General features: G+C 39.0%; 1 protein-coding gene across 2 annotated transcripts in view; it reads left to right on the top strand.

The window, feature by feature from the left end:
• The window catches only part of slc8a4a (solute carrier family 8 member 4a), a 46,042-nt gene that overhangs the window by 9,111 nt on the left and 22,027 nt on the right, over positions 1-14,904 (top strand). For both annotated transcript variants that reach the window (XM_056731516.1, XM_056731517.1), the window contains 2 exons: positions 5,427-6,799; positions 7,858-8,372. In XM_056731516.1, the coding sequence (XP_056587494.1) occupies positions 5,486-6,799; positions 7,858-8,372 (1,829 nt within the window). In that variant the 5' untranslated portion in view covers positions 5,427-5,485. The remainder of the gene's footprint in view (positions 1-5,426; positions 6,800-7,857; positions 8,373-14,904) is intronic.

Below are 14,904 nucleotides of genomic sequence, written 5' to 3'. Positions count from 1 at the left end.
TGGAAAATGAAGTCAGCATCTCCATAAAGCTTGTCAGCAGAAGGAAGCATGAAGTGCTCTAAAATTTCCTGGTAGATGGGTGTGTTGACTGTGGACTTCACAAAACACAGTAGACCAACACCAGTAGATGACATGGCAGCACAAATCATCACTGGACTTCAAGCAACATGGATTCTGTGCCTTCCTCCAGACTCTGGGATCTTGATTTCCAAACTAACTGCAAAATTTACTTTCTTCTGAAAAGAGGACTGTGGTCCACTGTGTTTTCCGAAGACCTTCTTCACGATAATCCAATTCATTGAGATGCACCTGTATGTATACATGTATGCATGTGTATAGTCATATATAACTACATGTATGCTTTTGTGTGACATATGTTTTTGACAGTTATTGTGAGATCACCCACGCTCAATGTTGGTGATGTAGAAATTATTAGTACAAGTGTCATCTTATTAAATGAGGCTTGCAAATTTGGAGCAGCAGAATAAGAAAATTGGAGGGTAGAGGCAGGCGAAAGCAGGCAAAAATAAATGAAAAGGAAAGCCTGCCTTGAGAGCCTTTTCGGCTTAGATATGCAGATTTCTGGCATACACAGAGGGAATGGTTCTCAGAACCCACTCAGCGCTGAAGTTTTGACATGGCTTGACTGGGAACTAGCTTGTGGGGGTCTCAAACTCCCCTGGTCTGTCATAACCAACCCTGCATACAGAGTCCACTCTGAATTAGACTCTCTCTCACACACACTGATTTGAGATTCTTATGTTCTTTTTAGGATCTGCTCTCTTGTATTTCATTCTTACATTCTGACACCACTTTGTGGTGGGTTTCTAGGAATACGTTTTTGCGAAAGGTTTGTATTAGTCAGTTTAGAAATGGATTGAGGTGTAATTTTTTGACGTTTTTATCATTATGACATCATGACATCACACATCTCGGCGTAGCATATTATAAGATATGTTTTATTCAAATGTCACGTGTCACAGCTATTACAGCCATGGTTTTTGCAACACTGAATGAGTTACGAATCAGAATCGGTTAAAATATCATTTAGAAGATCTTTGCAGAAGACAGTGAACAATACTCAAATACATGTATTGACAAAGTTCGCCATTCAAATAATTCAGCCAGATTTAACGAACCAGTTTGACCAATTTGTTTGCGAAAACTCAATAAACAGTTTATTTCTGAATCGACTCCTGCTTTGCTTTCTGTGTTTCCCTCACATTCCAGTCGCCCACAGAGCTGAGGGACACTCAAGAACTTGAGCATCTATATTTTACCACCACTAAAAGCCTTGAGCGTGATTAAGGATTTAACAGTTAGCATAAGGCCTCTTGATATGTATTTAAAAGAGCTATGTTGGTTACATAAATTGTATAAATGTGCACCGCTTCATGTTAGCAGGGTCATAACTGTAGTCAGACATAGCTAAGGGAGTTTTGTGCTGTTTGTGGCAACTACTTATAAATCAGTGGTTTTTGACAATCCTGGGGACACATTTTACACCTCTTTGTATGTTTTTTTATTTAACACCTGATTTAGGTTATCAGCTCTGTAGCAGAGAGATCCAAAAGCTGACCCATGAATATTCAATAGAGATTGTAAGTCCATTTTATTCCAAAATCACCCATCCAGTTCAGCCAAAATGAAACAATTCTGTCATCATTTACTCATGACTTTCTTTCTTCTGCAGAGCACAAAAAATATATTTAAAAAAATGTTGGTAACCGAACGACAGCGGTACTCATTGACACAAAACCAATGCAAGTCAATGGGGACTTGCAAAGCACATTAAGACCTGTGCTGTCTGTTTTTATGGGAATTGTGGTTAATGGGCACAGCTACAGTCACTGTTGGAATCCCCAATAGATCACCCAACAGCAGTTCATGCCCAGAGAGCAAAACACTGTATTTTTCATCACACTGTGCCACTCACACTCGCCAAACATCGTCCTGACAGATGCCTTTGAGAAGAACCAGACGGTTCTATGTGTATTTAATGAGATGCTTTTGTGCCAAAAACTATGATTTGGAAATCTTAGACTTAATTTGATCTTTTCAGATATTTTACTTTGTCTGTCTCTGACTTTTGATCTGATCTAAAATGAATCTAAAGCTTTGCGGAAATGTAAAAAAACTCTTTTGTAATTAAATGTGTGAAGGTCATAACCAGTTCTTATAGTCCTCCAGATTTCAAAGCCTGTGTTCTGGTTAGAGTATTAAAAAGTATAAAAATCACATTTAAAGCAGCTCTATGTTTATCTCTTGCAGCACCAAACTCTGGTGTAAGGGACACCCCCGCAGTACTCGTGGTGCGGCGAGGGGGGCTTATTATGCGGAGGAGTCTGAAGGAGCAGTGTTTGTGAGATTTTCTTTTTTCCTGTGAAGCCAAAGAAAGATTTTTAAACTCTACTCTAAAATCTTTGCAGAAGAATCTTTTCTTCCTTATGCGCTGCGTGCTCCAGTGTTTACCTGGTTCTGAATAACATTTTGAAGCCTACAGTATTTACCAAGTACAGAAATGTACAATAAGCAACAATAAGCATGTCATATTTTTATGGTGCACGGCAACAATCCAAATAAAATGAATATTATAGAACAGAGAGCGACATTAACATTAGCATATGTGGGCGGGGCCTTCTCCATTGGTTCATACTGTCCAGCGCAATTGTAGTACTCCAGGGATCAGATACGAACAATATTACACGCTTGCACTCTGCAAATGTGCATTTTTTGTGTGAAAGAAGTCTCTAGACAGTCGACAATAGCTCATACTGGGTTGTTTGTTCCCTATCGCCAGGCTCGCTCACAAAACCTGGGGGCTTTACAGTGCACAGCCCTGCCGTTTGCCTAGTTCCCTGCTGCCGGCCGTGCTGCTGTGGTGTCGCTGCTTAGCATATACCCAATTAATGCAATCAGCTTCCTGACTGATTGATACATCCATCGCATATCTGCAGGACTGCAACTGTACACATACTGCCATGTAATGCTCTGTTGTGTATTATGGAACATGAATCCTAACGGTGGAGCCCTGTGTTCATGGGCACCATTGACAAAGATGGTGCTGGGAACAGCCTTGCTCTATTTATAGCCCTAGCGTTGTGTTTGGCAATAGTAGGGAAGCGTGGTTGATGCCAAGTGCATGATCTGTGAGGTGAGGTGAGAAAGGGGCGGGCTGATGAATCTAGTAATGTCATCAAATCAGATACACATAGGCGAGTAGCTATCAAAGTGAGATATATTTGAGATAGAAATGATTCCATCATACTCCCAATGATGCAAATAGTGCACGCTCGAAGCTTTCAAAGGAACTGTTTGGGGTTTGATCTAACTCGCATAAAAGCTTACAGAGGTAAGCTAATGTTGGGTGTGAATGTTGGGAGAGGGGATTTGGAGAAACAGTCCTGGCATCATCACACATCCGTGTAGTGAAAGGAAATCTCAGAATTCTCTGTAGCCCCAGAAATGCTGATGTGTGTCCATGTGTGATTTAGTCAAGGGGTCTAATGCAGCAGTCACGCATGTGTGCTTCCAGCTCTTATATAAACTTCCCTCTATAGGGATTCTTCAAGACAGGAGAATAGCGATTGTGACTATTCCATGCTGGAGGCACGTGTGATTTGATCGTTGGAGGAGAGAAAGTGAGTGAGAGGGGATCAAAGAAAGAGGATAAGAAGGTAGGAAATGTGATGTAAAGGGCTTTCACGGTGCTCTGTGCATTTCTGTTCCCTGATCAAATAATTTGTGGCCAAAATCACGTTTTGTCGGATGTTTCTACTTACCAAAGCAGAGAAATGTTTTTCAACTTTTATAATTATCCCCAAGGTTCTTTGAACTGTATTGAAAGTGAACAAGTTCCATACATCAGTGTTGATTATTTGATAAAACAAGCCAATAACTTTTATTTGTTTTAAATCTAATCTTTTTTGCCCTGGAAACAGATCACACATCTTATAAATTCAACTAAAGAGATATCATAGCGGCTTTGTGAGTACTGGATTACATTTATGAGTGGTAATTACGTTAAAGGGATCTTCAAAGCATTATGAGGTATTGCGTAACGTTAAATATGTAGCGTTTCTATTGTATGTGTTTAGAAGTTAAAGGGATAGTTCACCCAAAAATTATTCTGTCATGAATTACCCTCAAGTTGTTCCAAACCTGTATACATTTCTTAGTTTGGTTGAACACAAAGAAAGATATTTGGAAGAATGTTAGCGACTGATATTTCTGGGACACAATTGACTATCATTAAAATTGTTGTTTGTTTTCCTAAATTCTTCAAATAATTTATTTTGTGTTCAACAGAACAAAAAAAAGCTATAATTATTTCTACTATGGTAGTCAATGATGTCCCAGAAATGTCAGTTGCTAGATCTTTCTTTTTGTTCCACCCAACAAAGAAATCTACACGGGTTTGGAAAAACTTGAGGGTAATTCACAACAGAATTTTCAAAGGGTGAATTATCCCTTTAAGTGGGCCAAAAATTCCACTAGAAGTGACAAAAATTCTCAGATATTTAAAGTGTTGTGAATTCCTTCACTATAAAAAAATGCAGACCTCTTTAACACCATATGTTCTAGTGATTTTGTTGCAAAAAAATTACAAAAAAAGTAAAATACTTAAGGGAATTTGTGTTGACACAAGTGATAATGGAAATTTTTGACAATTAAACAGTTAAGATGTAGATAAGTTGCTAAAATCCTTTTTTAAGTCAGATTTTTTAAGTGTTTATAACTTTTTTTTACATTTTTAAACGTAAAATGATACAATCCTAAATATTATATTCAACTGCTATCTTGTGCATTATCTGCAGTTCTGTTGTTTTATACATTACAGCCATAACTGCACACATTGGGTGCTGCTTTTATTTAATTAATTAATTTATAAAGTATATAAAGTATTTTGCTTTTAAAATATATTACTTGAGTAAATGAAAGTAGTCTTATAATGTAGTTAATTTTTTTCCAAAAAGTACAGATACTACAGTAGACAAACGTTCTTGAGAAAAAGTAGTCAAGTACTTCCCACCTTTATGTGTGAAAGCTTTGTTTTTATAACCACCCCTCTTCCAAATAGAGGTACAAATATTTCTATAATATAAGTAATAATCAAATATTGCTCTATAATATCTACATGGATTCATGTAGAATCTACAATGACACATCTGAAAGCTTTCTAATGCTATTCTAGTACAAATCCCTTCAACTATTTGCACTTCATGTGGTTTTCGTCATATCACTTCGAAACTGCTCTTAATTTCAATGCATAATATGCCTTAATTTTCTTCTCTGAGCACAAAGTAATATCGCCTTTGGTTATTGCAAGAATGAGGGGGAGAGTTACAATTAGATTAACAGACTTGTTTTAAATACTCATTCACACCTATTTAAATGCTTTCTTTTTGTGTGTTTGTGTGTTTCAGAGGTTTTATTGGTTGTCAACTCCGCGACTGGTGGACACAGTTACCGTTGCACTGCCACCATGCCTCACTTGCACCTGCCGTCCATCCCTTTCTCCCTCACCCCCTGCCTTTCCTCTATCCTCCTGATTTTCCTTTTGGGCCTCACTCATGTCTCTCAGGCCAGCCCTGACGTGTCTGAGAGCACACCAGGAAACTGCTCAGGGGAGGACAGCTGCTCCGAAGGTGTCGTCCTGCCGGTGTGGAACCCCCAAAACCCATCGGTGGGTGACAAGGTTGCACGTGCCATTGTCTACTTCGTGGCTCTCATCTACATGTTCTTAGGCATGTCTATCATTGCTGACCGCTTCATGTCCTCCATCGAGGTCATCACCTCTCAAGAGAAAGAGATAACGATCAAAAAACCCAACGGTGAAGTCACCACAACGACCGTGCGCATCTGGAACGAGACCGTGTCCAACTTGACCCTCATGGCTTTGGGGTCTTCAGCTCCTGAGATCCTCTTGTCTGTGATTGAGGTCTGCGGGCACAAATTTGAGGCAGGTAACCTCGGGCCGAGCACAATCGTGGGCAGCGCCGCCTTCAACATGTTCATCATCATCGCCATCTGCGTTTACGTGGTTCCTGACGGGGAGGTGCGAAAAATCAAGCACTTGAGGGTTTTCTTTGTGACCGCGGCCTGGAGTGTGTTCGCCTACATCTGGCTGTACCTGATACTGTCGGTCTTCTCTCCTGGTGTGGTGGAAGTCTGGGAGGCTGTTCTCACTTTCTTCTTCTTTCCGCTGTGTGTGGTTCAGGCCTGGATCGCTGACCGCCGACTGCTCTTTTACAAATACGTACACAAGCGCTACCGGGCTGACAAACATCGTGGCATCATAATCGAAACAGAGGGCGACGGCATGTTTACCAAAATGGACATGGAGATGGATGGGCAGGGCGTCAACTCTCACAAAGAGGCTCTCGATGGCATGCTGGCCGGAGTTGAGGAAGGAGGAGGTGGTGGAGGAGAAGAAGATGAGGCCAGAAGGGATATGGCTCGTACACTGAAGGAGCTCAAACAGAGACACCCGGAGAAGGACATGGAGCAACTGATTGAGATGGCTAACTATCAAGTGCTGGTACAGCAGCAGAAGAGTCGAGCTTTTTACCGCATCCAGGCAACCCGCATGATGATCGGAGCAGGCAACATCTTGAAGAAACACGCAGCAGACCAGGCCAGGAAGGTGGTGAGCTGCCACGAGTCTAATGCCCAGGAAGAAGACCCTCATACCATCTATTTTGAGTTTGAGCCCTCGCATTACCAATGCTTCGAGAACTGCGGCTCCTTAAAACTTTCTGTCACTCGACATGGTGGAGACAGTGGGTGCACGGTTAAGGTAATAGTTATATCTCTGCTGTCTATACCCAGTTGCACTGTGATTGTGCTGCAATTACACCGATGTGGGGAAATTTCTCAGGTCAGAAAACCTAATAAGTCCCAATGAAAGGAAATACTATCAACGCTAATTTCAATAATTAAGGCATTTAAGAGACAAGTGGTTTAATGACAGCGTTTGTCATAGATTTCAAATTTATTAATTTTAGTTTGTACATTTTGATGGAGATGACCAGAGGAAAGCAGTCCAAAGCTACAGTACATTAACGTATTCTACAGTTCACCCAAAAAGAAACATTCTGTCAACATGTATTCACCTTGTCATTTCAAACCTGTATGACTATCTTTCTTTGAAGAATTCTTCAAAATATCCTCTTTTGTGTTCTGCAGAAGAAAGAAAGTCACACAGGGTTGAAATGAAATGCGGGTGAATGGAGAAGAGATGGAATATTTTGTTGTTGTCCTCGGCGTCTCAATATTTTTCTCCAGAGAGAAAGACCAGAAATCCCACAGATGTTTTCATTGGTGTTTTAGAAGAGACCAACAAACTAAACCCAGATTTGTCGATATTATTGAAGATTTCATTATATGAACTCAAACATTTCTCTTTAAATTGACCAAAATCCACATACATATTCACCTACATACTGTTCATGTTTTTGGACAATAGGCCCTTTTCACATGACGTCACGCATCTTCCATTCTGGAAGTTCTTCTTCTCCTTGTTTGTTTCAAGACGGATGTTAAGATACACTGCTTTGCGAAAAGGCGGAAGTTAAGTTACGTCATTGTGAAAAGGGCGTATTGTAATATTTTTTAAAAATTTTGCACCTAATCTAGGACACACATCTGAGACTAATTGATACTTAAATAAAATACTTACTGAACAAAGCATTAAATTACAGTAAAATAAATGATTCAATCAGTAGTATAAAATAATAGTGTCCCAAGAACATATGACATGTCCACTGCAGATGGTAAGTTTTAACATACTTAAGTATACACTCACCTTACATCAATATAAAAATAATGCATTGCATCCTGTTGCACAAACTCCAGGTCGACTACCGCACAGAAGACGGAACAGCTAACGCGGGATCAGACTATGAATTCGCCGAGGGTACTCTGGTCTTTAAACCGGGCGAGACAGTGAAGGAGCTGACAGTTGGTGTGATTGATGATGACATATTTGAGGAAGATGAGCATTTCTACGTACACCTCAGCAACCCTCGAGTCGTCCACCGTGCTGAGGTATCAGTCCTCGACCCTAACGCTGTGTCTTCAGGCAACAGTATCATAGGGTCCAGCCACGTTCCTCCTAAAGCCGCCCTGGGTAACGCTCACAGCGCTACGGTGACCATTTACGATGACGACCATGCTGGAATCTTCACATTCGAGAGCAATTCCACACGAGTGAGTGAGAGTGTGGGCATCATGCAGGTGAAAGTCCACAGAACCTCAGGAGCACGAGGGAAGGTGGCAGTGCCGTACCACACTACAGAGGGCACAGCCAAAGCTGGAGAAGACTATGAGGAGGGGGCTGGCAAACTGGAGTTCCTCAACGATGAGACCATGTGAGTTCAATATTTTTTTGATTTATATAAGTTATAAGAGAACGCTTTTAGTCACCAGATGTGTGCACAGCATATGTTTGTCTGCTGGAAGCCAAACAAAATCAAACAGTCCTTGTCAAATATTTAGCTGCACTAAGATTTCACAGGTGACAGGAATGTGCAAACTTTTGAGTTTGTTAAGACAGTATGACAGTACTGCCTTATCATAGAAACTGTGTCTTGACACAGATCCCTGTGGTATATTTTGTGTGTTTTAATAAGCATGAACATATTGGAAAATTCTTTATGACGTAGTGATGAATTATTTATTTAAATGTATAATTAATTTTTTGATCCATACATTTAAAACACTGTAAAATCATAATTGGCTAATTCAATTTGCAATAAAAAATGTAGATTTTTTTAAAAACAAGATAATTATTCTACTATGGTAGTCAATGGTGAATAGAACTGTTTGGTTACAACCATTCTTCCAAATATTGATCAGAACAAAGAAATATATACAGATTTGGAACTCAAGGGTGAGTAAATGATGACTGATTTTGGTTGAACTTTCCCTTAAAATTGTCCTCACAGAATGATGTTCAGTTTATACTCAAAATCCCCCATTGCAACAGGCATACATCATTTTTAATTCATCTTTAATAAAGAATTGGAAAAAATAGTGAATAATAATAGTTAAACATAACCTATGGCCACAACTGTTTAATCTAAATCCACTGAAAATGGGGCATTATCTGTTTGCCTAAACAATAGCAAATAGAGGAGTGTTCAGGAAATCTGTTTAAAAACAGTTATACTTTTGTTAAGGAATGCTATTGGTGCTGAAATGTCACAGTTTCGCTGTAAAGTAAGATGATAAGAGGATATAATAATAGGATCTGAACACAGACACATGATAGCAAGGCAGAATCATATATATGAGTTTCACAGAGAGCAGTGATAAAATTGAAGAGATGTGTAAAGACTGGAAAACAGCCAGAGAGAGAGAGAGATTAAAGTGATAAAGATGCTTTTCTAAATCTTGAAAATCGATGATGACCTGCACATCCAGCCTACGGTTCTGCTGCAGATCTGAGGTGATGGGGTCAACTGTAAAAGAGAACATGCTGGAAGCCAACAGAAAGACTGAGAGAGTGAGAGAGGGGTTGTTGTGAGCTTTGTAGGACTTGCCAGGTTGTAGGTAAACAACTTAAATAGCTGTTGGATGAATTTAGCATTCTGAGATAGGGATGGGCAGCATTGACATTGTTACAAAATGCATATGTTCTGAAGTGTCATGTATATTCTTGTTGACCACATACTGACTGATGACCTAAAACAGCATCAAAAAAGTATGTTTCATAATCGAATTGAATCATTTTGATAATATTGGTCTACAATTTATAACGTGTACATTTATTTGAATGGCACCTTCTGCGGGTCATTTTAGTGTGTTAAAAACTGATGAAATCATTCATCGAAGTTGAAAGTGAAACAGAAGCGAAATGAAGATGGGCATAATGGTGTGCAGTGCATCATGGGATAGATGGAATTAAACCATGATGTGATGATAATTCACAAAGGAGCAAAGAGAACGAGAGAGTAAAGAGGTGAGAGGCAGGTGCGCGGGCGGAAGGAAAGGTAGAACGAGGGAGAAGAGAGAGGAGGGTAATTTGTTTCAACAGTTCGCTCATAATGTTCAGTGCGCCGGCTAACCGGTGAAAGATGCAAGAGTCAAGCACCGTGTGGGTGTGTGTGTGTTTCACATGGAATGTGCCGCATTGAACATGTTTGTCATGGACGGAACTGTACGTGCGTACGAGTATTTTGGGCTGGGTGAACGACTGGGTGCCAGTTTGTGCATGTGTGTATCTGGAGATGTGAGCATTAGCGCTCCGCAGAGTGTGTTGGGGGTTGGGTGGAATTGTGTGTATGTGTGGGTGGTTGAGTGAATATGAATTTAGATATGATCCTCCTCGTCGTATGCGTATATGTTCTGTTCATGCACATGGAATTTGCTGAAAGCACGAACACTGTCTTAACCAAATTCAACATGATAAAGACAGTTTGATTGAAAACGTGTTTTTAATGGCTGATTCGTGAATGAAAGATTACATAACAGCATTTTCAAAACCTCAACTGTTTGAATATATAAACATGAACACTGTTTTAAAGCACATGATTACACAGACAGAGGCTGTGTATGCAGTGTCTGGAGGAATATAGCCAAAATCGATGCTCTTTAAGGTGTGAGTGGGGATTTTGTCATAAATGTCGTCGTTAGAAATCCAAACTGACATCAGAAACATATAATATGTAAATGAGAACACTTTCGTGGGCAGTAAGCTGTATTAAAATACAGAATGTTCAGACAGTAGAGACGTAAGTTGCAACTCAAAACGATGCGATGACGTCACAAATATGTAAATGAATATATTTTTGTCGTTTTTTATGCCCAAACTCATAAGGATATTAAATAAAGATCAAGTTCCATGAAGATATGTAGTAAACTTTCATAAATATATCAAAACTGAGTGGATAAAGCAAAATCGCGGACAAAAATGGCTGGAAACCCCCCTACAAGCTTTGCCCGCTGCTGCCCGCTGTATGGGAATTACCCACCCAAGTTTGGTATCTATGTTAAGATAAGAATTACATCTTATGGGTTCACCTACTCTCCACAATGTCATTACAGCGCTAAGCCAACAGAAAGAAGTAAAACAAACCTGTTTCTTCTTAGCAACGGCCTGGTATAGCGAATCTGATCAACAACTGATTTATTTTCTAAATATTTCGATTTTTTGCAAACTCAGTTTCCAGATATTCAAAAAGTTGTATCTTGGCCACATATTGTCCTGTCCATACAAACCATACATCAATGGAAAGCATCAGACTTCAGATTATGTATGAATCTAAGTTTTCCTCATATTTCCTGTAGACTGTTTTGTTGGTCCTTTTTGGTCAGATTTCTTTCTCACCACAAGTGATCCCTCTAAAGTTTGTTTTCAAATGGACCAAGACCATCTCGTTCAGGCAACCTCAGACCATTTTTATTGCTAATCCGAGTGCAGTTGCTGTGTTCATATATGCCTTAACAAACCAACTAAGGTAGAAAGGAGTCCAGGTTCCAGAACAAACGCTACAAATGAGCCAGGTGTGAAAACACTGTTAGCCTGTCTATGTGTTTGTCAATATATTTCTGCTGACCACAGCGCTTAACCCTCTCTGTCAAAAAGCACAAGGGATGCCTATTTCCTCTGCAGTAACTATGACGGAGCTGAAACCCAGCAGGGCAGGGGATTGTGGGTATACTGTATGTGTCGGATCACATTTAAAAATGAGAGCCAACATTACCGGCTGATATTGGGGGTCTGGGCTGGGGGGCTAGGCTATAATTCAAGAATACAGTTTGGTGTGTGTGTTCTTCTTGTTAGTAAGCAATATCATAATGTATAGAGTGAATGTCAAACACACAGAATCTCAGCTCTGATTCCAGAATTATCTGCGCCACCTCTCGCCCGCATCCCACAGTGATTCACTATGCATTTATGTGACTGCTTGTTTAATTTTACCGTTAGTTCGGTTTTTCCCATATGAAGATATCATATCAGTGCCAAAGAAAATTGAGTTGAAAGGGCATGAAGTGGGCTATGAGTGCACTTATGTAAGCGGGAAAATATGTGTTCGGCAGAGGCTCAGGATGACGGTTCGCGCAAGTGAGAAATGAACAGATCGATACAAGCGGTCTTCTAAAGGGTTTCGCCGACTCTGCGTGTTCGCCGGGCGTGACAAATCGACCTGCTGACAGAAACATGCTGAATATCTCACCTGATTTAGATTATCATACAAACCGTCAGATTTGATGGAGCTAAAAATTAGGTAATGGTAACTAATTTTCAATTGTCATCTTTCATTGGTAACAAATCCTTTCATCCCTTCTCTGTCTAAGCAAAGAGTGCATATTGTTTGGCAAAGAAAGGGTCAACATTGAAGGGGTAACTTTAAGAACACAAATAAGCATTTTTGTTGGGGGTCACGCTACGATTATCTGGGTGGTCATTACTCTGAAAAAGTAATTAATTACTAGTTACTCATTACATATTCAATAGTGTAATTATATTATTTTCCAAATTACTCTTTCCAAAAAGTATTTAGTTACTCATTACTAATTACTTTCTATATCCTATATCAACCTTGATTAGTTAAGTGATTCAAGGATAGACATGAAACAGCTTATTTAAATCATTCAAATAAATAATATTATTAACCAAAGTATTACAAATGTGAGAATTATACATTAAAGCACAGATTTTAAAGTAAGACTTTGAATTTTGATGTCAATTACACTATTGCACATGCATATATTTCACAAAGTATTTAGTTTAATTACATCAAAAGTAACTGTAATTAAATTACAGAAAACATATGAGTAATCCCTTACTTTACTTTTTCAAGGGAAAAGTAACTAAATTACAGTAACTAATTACTTAGTAACTAGTTACACCTCTGTAGTTTCCTCCTACAGTGGAGGAACCCCGAAGAAAACCTATTTAGTGTGATTTACAACCTCAAAAAATGATTTATATTTGTAGCAATTAAACTTACTTTAAAACATTTAGAAATATTTCTATGTTGTTAGGAATTGCCTAAATGTTTGTTGCTTAGAAGCAACATTATAAAACTGTGGTATAATCCATTAATAAAATGTCTGCTACACAACTGTTTAGTTGAACAAAATTTATTACTAGAATTGATCTTGCAGATTCAACCTGTTTTTAATATTCTGACAGAATAATATATCTCATTTATGTATTGCTATTCTATATATGCAAATTTGGTTTCTTTATAATAAATATGCAAACTTCCAGTAATCTTAATTTTCGTTTCATAGTCCCAATGCTCCTTTCACACAACAAAGACCAACATATTTTAACATCGCTTTTGCAACATATGTTAATGTTAAGGTGATAGATTTTTGCAATTGCACAATATTGACCGTGAAGCACACGCACTCTCGCATCCAACATCATGCATTTGTGTATTCATGCGAACAAACATGTCTATTGTTTAATAATTGATGATTTCTGTTGTCAGAGAAGACAAATGCAAGCCTATCTCTGACAGCTCAACTGGAGACGAAACATCTTGGTGTCTTTTTTTCCTTAAAATGGAAAAGAGAAATTAAATGGAGTGGATCTTTTCTTTAGATGGTGACAGCGCTTATTAGCATTTTGCTATTTGTACCCTTGTTGAAAACAAGTTCCTGCACACTTCATCAGCCTCACGTCTCCTCATACAAATGGGTGAACACAGAAGCCTTGCCAAGCTCATAATGTTTGCTAATGCTGCTTCCATAAGCTATGGCTCTAAATTCACTTCAATTCACAAAGCCTTTAGGAGCAATGATTCACCATCATATTAGTCCCTCTACATAAAATGTTATCTCTTTAATCCTTCAATTTCTTGTTATCCATTACCAGTAATATTTACAGCAGTAGGCCGCCTGCGACTACATATTTGGGAGAGACTGACCATCAGTATGATAAAACCAACTATCAGGTTTGAAATGAAACCATTCACCTTTTGTGGCTATTTGTTTGTGTCAAGCAAAGTACATTAGTGGCATTACAGTAAAAATAAATAAACCATTGAATTTCAGTCAGTAATGATTATTAGTGTCACAGTGCACATTCAAGTCAAATTATTAATTTCTGAGCTTTTCTCATTAGCAGAAATGAGGTGGTAGTGACTCGAACAGCATTTCCAATACTTTGAATAGATTCCCTCATATCAAAGGGTCAGATTTTTTTCAAATCATTCACTCATATTTTCATCACTCTATCCATCCCAGATAGTGTAGGAATAAGCTGTTTAATTTCACACTGCCTGCACAAATAGAGCAGGATAAAAAGAAAGTGAGTATATAAGATCAATGGAAATGAACCAAGGGCCAGGACTATGAATGAACGCTGGAGAACGAACAGCTCCCCTAACCTTATTAAGATTACCGTCCAAAATAAGCATAATACATCTTTAAATAGCCTTCGCTCGCCTAGAGTCTCGGTGTGCAAATCTGCATCTTAGCCGCCGCAAATGCAGGTTGGGCATTTCTTGATAAAAAAATAAATTTGAAGAATCTGGAACGGGTTCAGAAGAACAGCATGCACGGAGCAGCCTCAAAAGGCTCTTTGGGTTATAGGGAGATTGGGTTAGAGAGAAAGAGAGAAAGCAGAGAAGTGAGAACTTGTGATGATGCCCAGATGCTCTTGTGTTCTGTCAACCCTGTGTTTGCACCCCACACATATGGAGCTTAGCCTCTACTCTCACATCTCCACAAACAAGCTGGCAGTCATTTTCACACCTTTTGCACCCAGAACCATCTGACATTGAGGACATGTGCTGCGATTTGAGTTTGTTTCAAGCATGCAGGACTGGTTATACAGATCTGCAGTGAGACGCTCGACCCAACCAAATTTATACGTGTTCCAAATGATTTAAAGATTTAATAGGAGTAACAAAAATGAAATGAATCAGTCCTCAGAAGCACACT

This window comes from Triplophysa dalaica, chromosome 19 (assembly GCF_015846415.1).
Source record: "Triplophysa dalaica isolate WHDGS20190420 chromosome 19, ASM1584641v1, whole genome shotgun sequence".
NCBI lineage: Eukaryota > Metazoa > Chordata > Actinopteri > Cypriniformes > Nemacheilidae > Triplophysa > Triplophysa dalaica.
The sequence above is the reverse complement of the archived record's forward strand: the minus strand, read 5'-3'. Positions and strand labels throughout refer to the sequence as shown.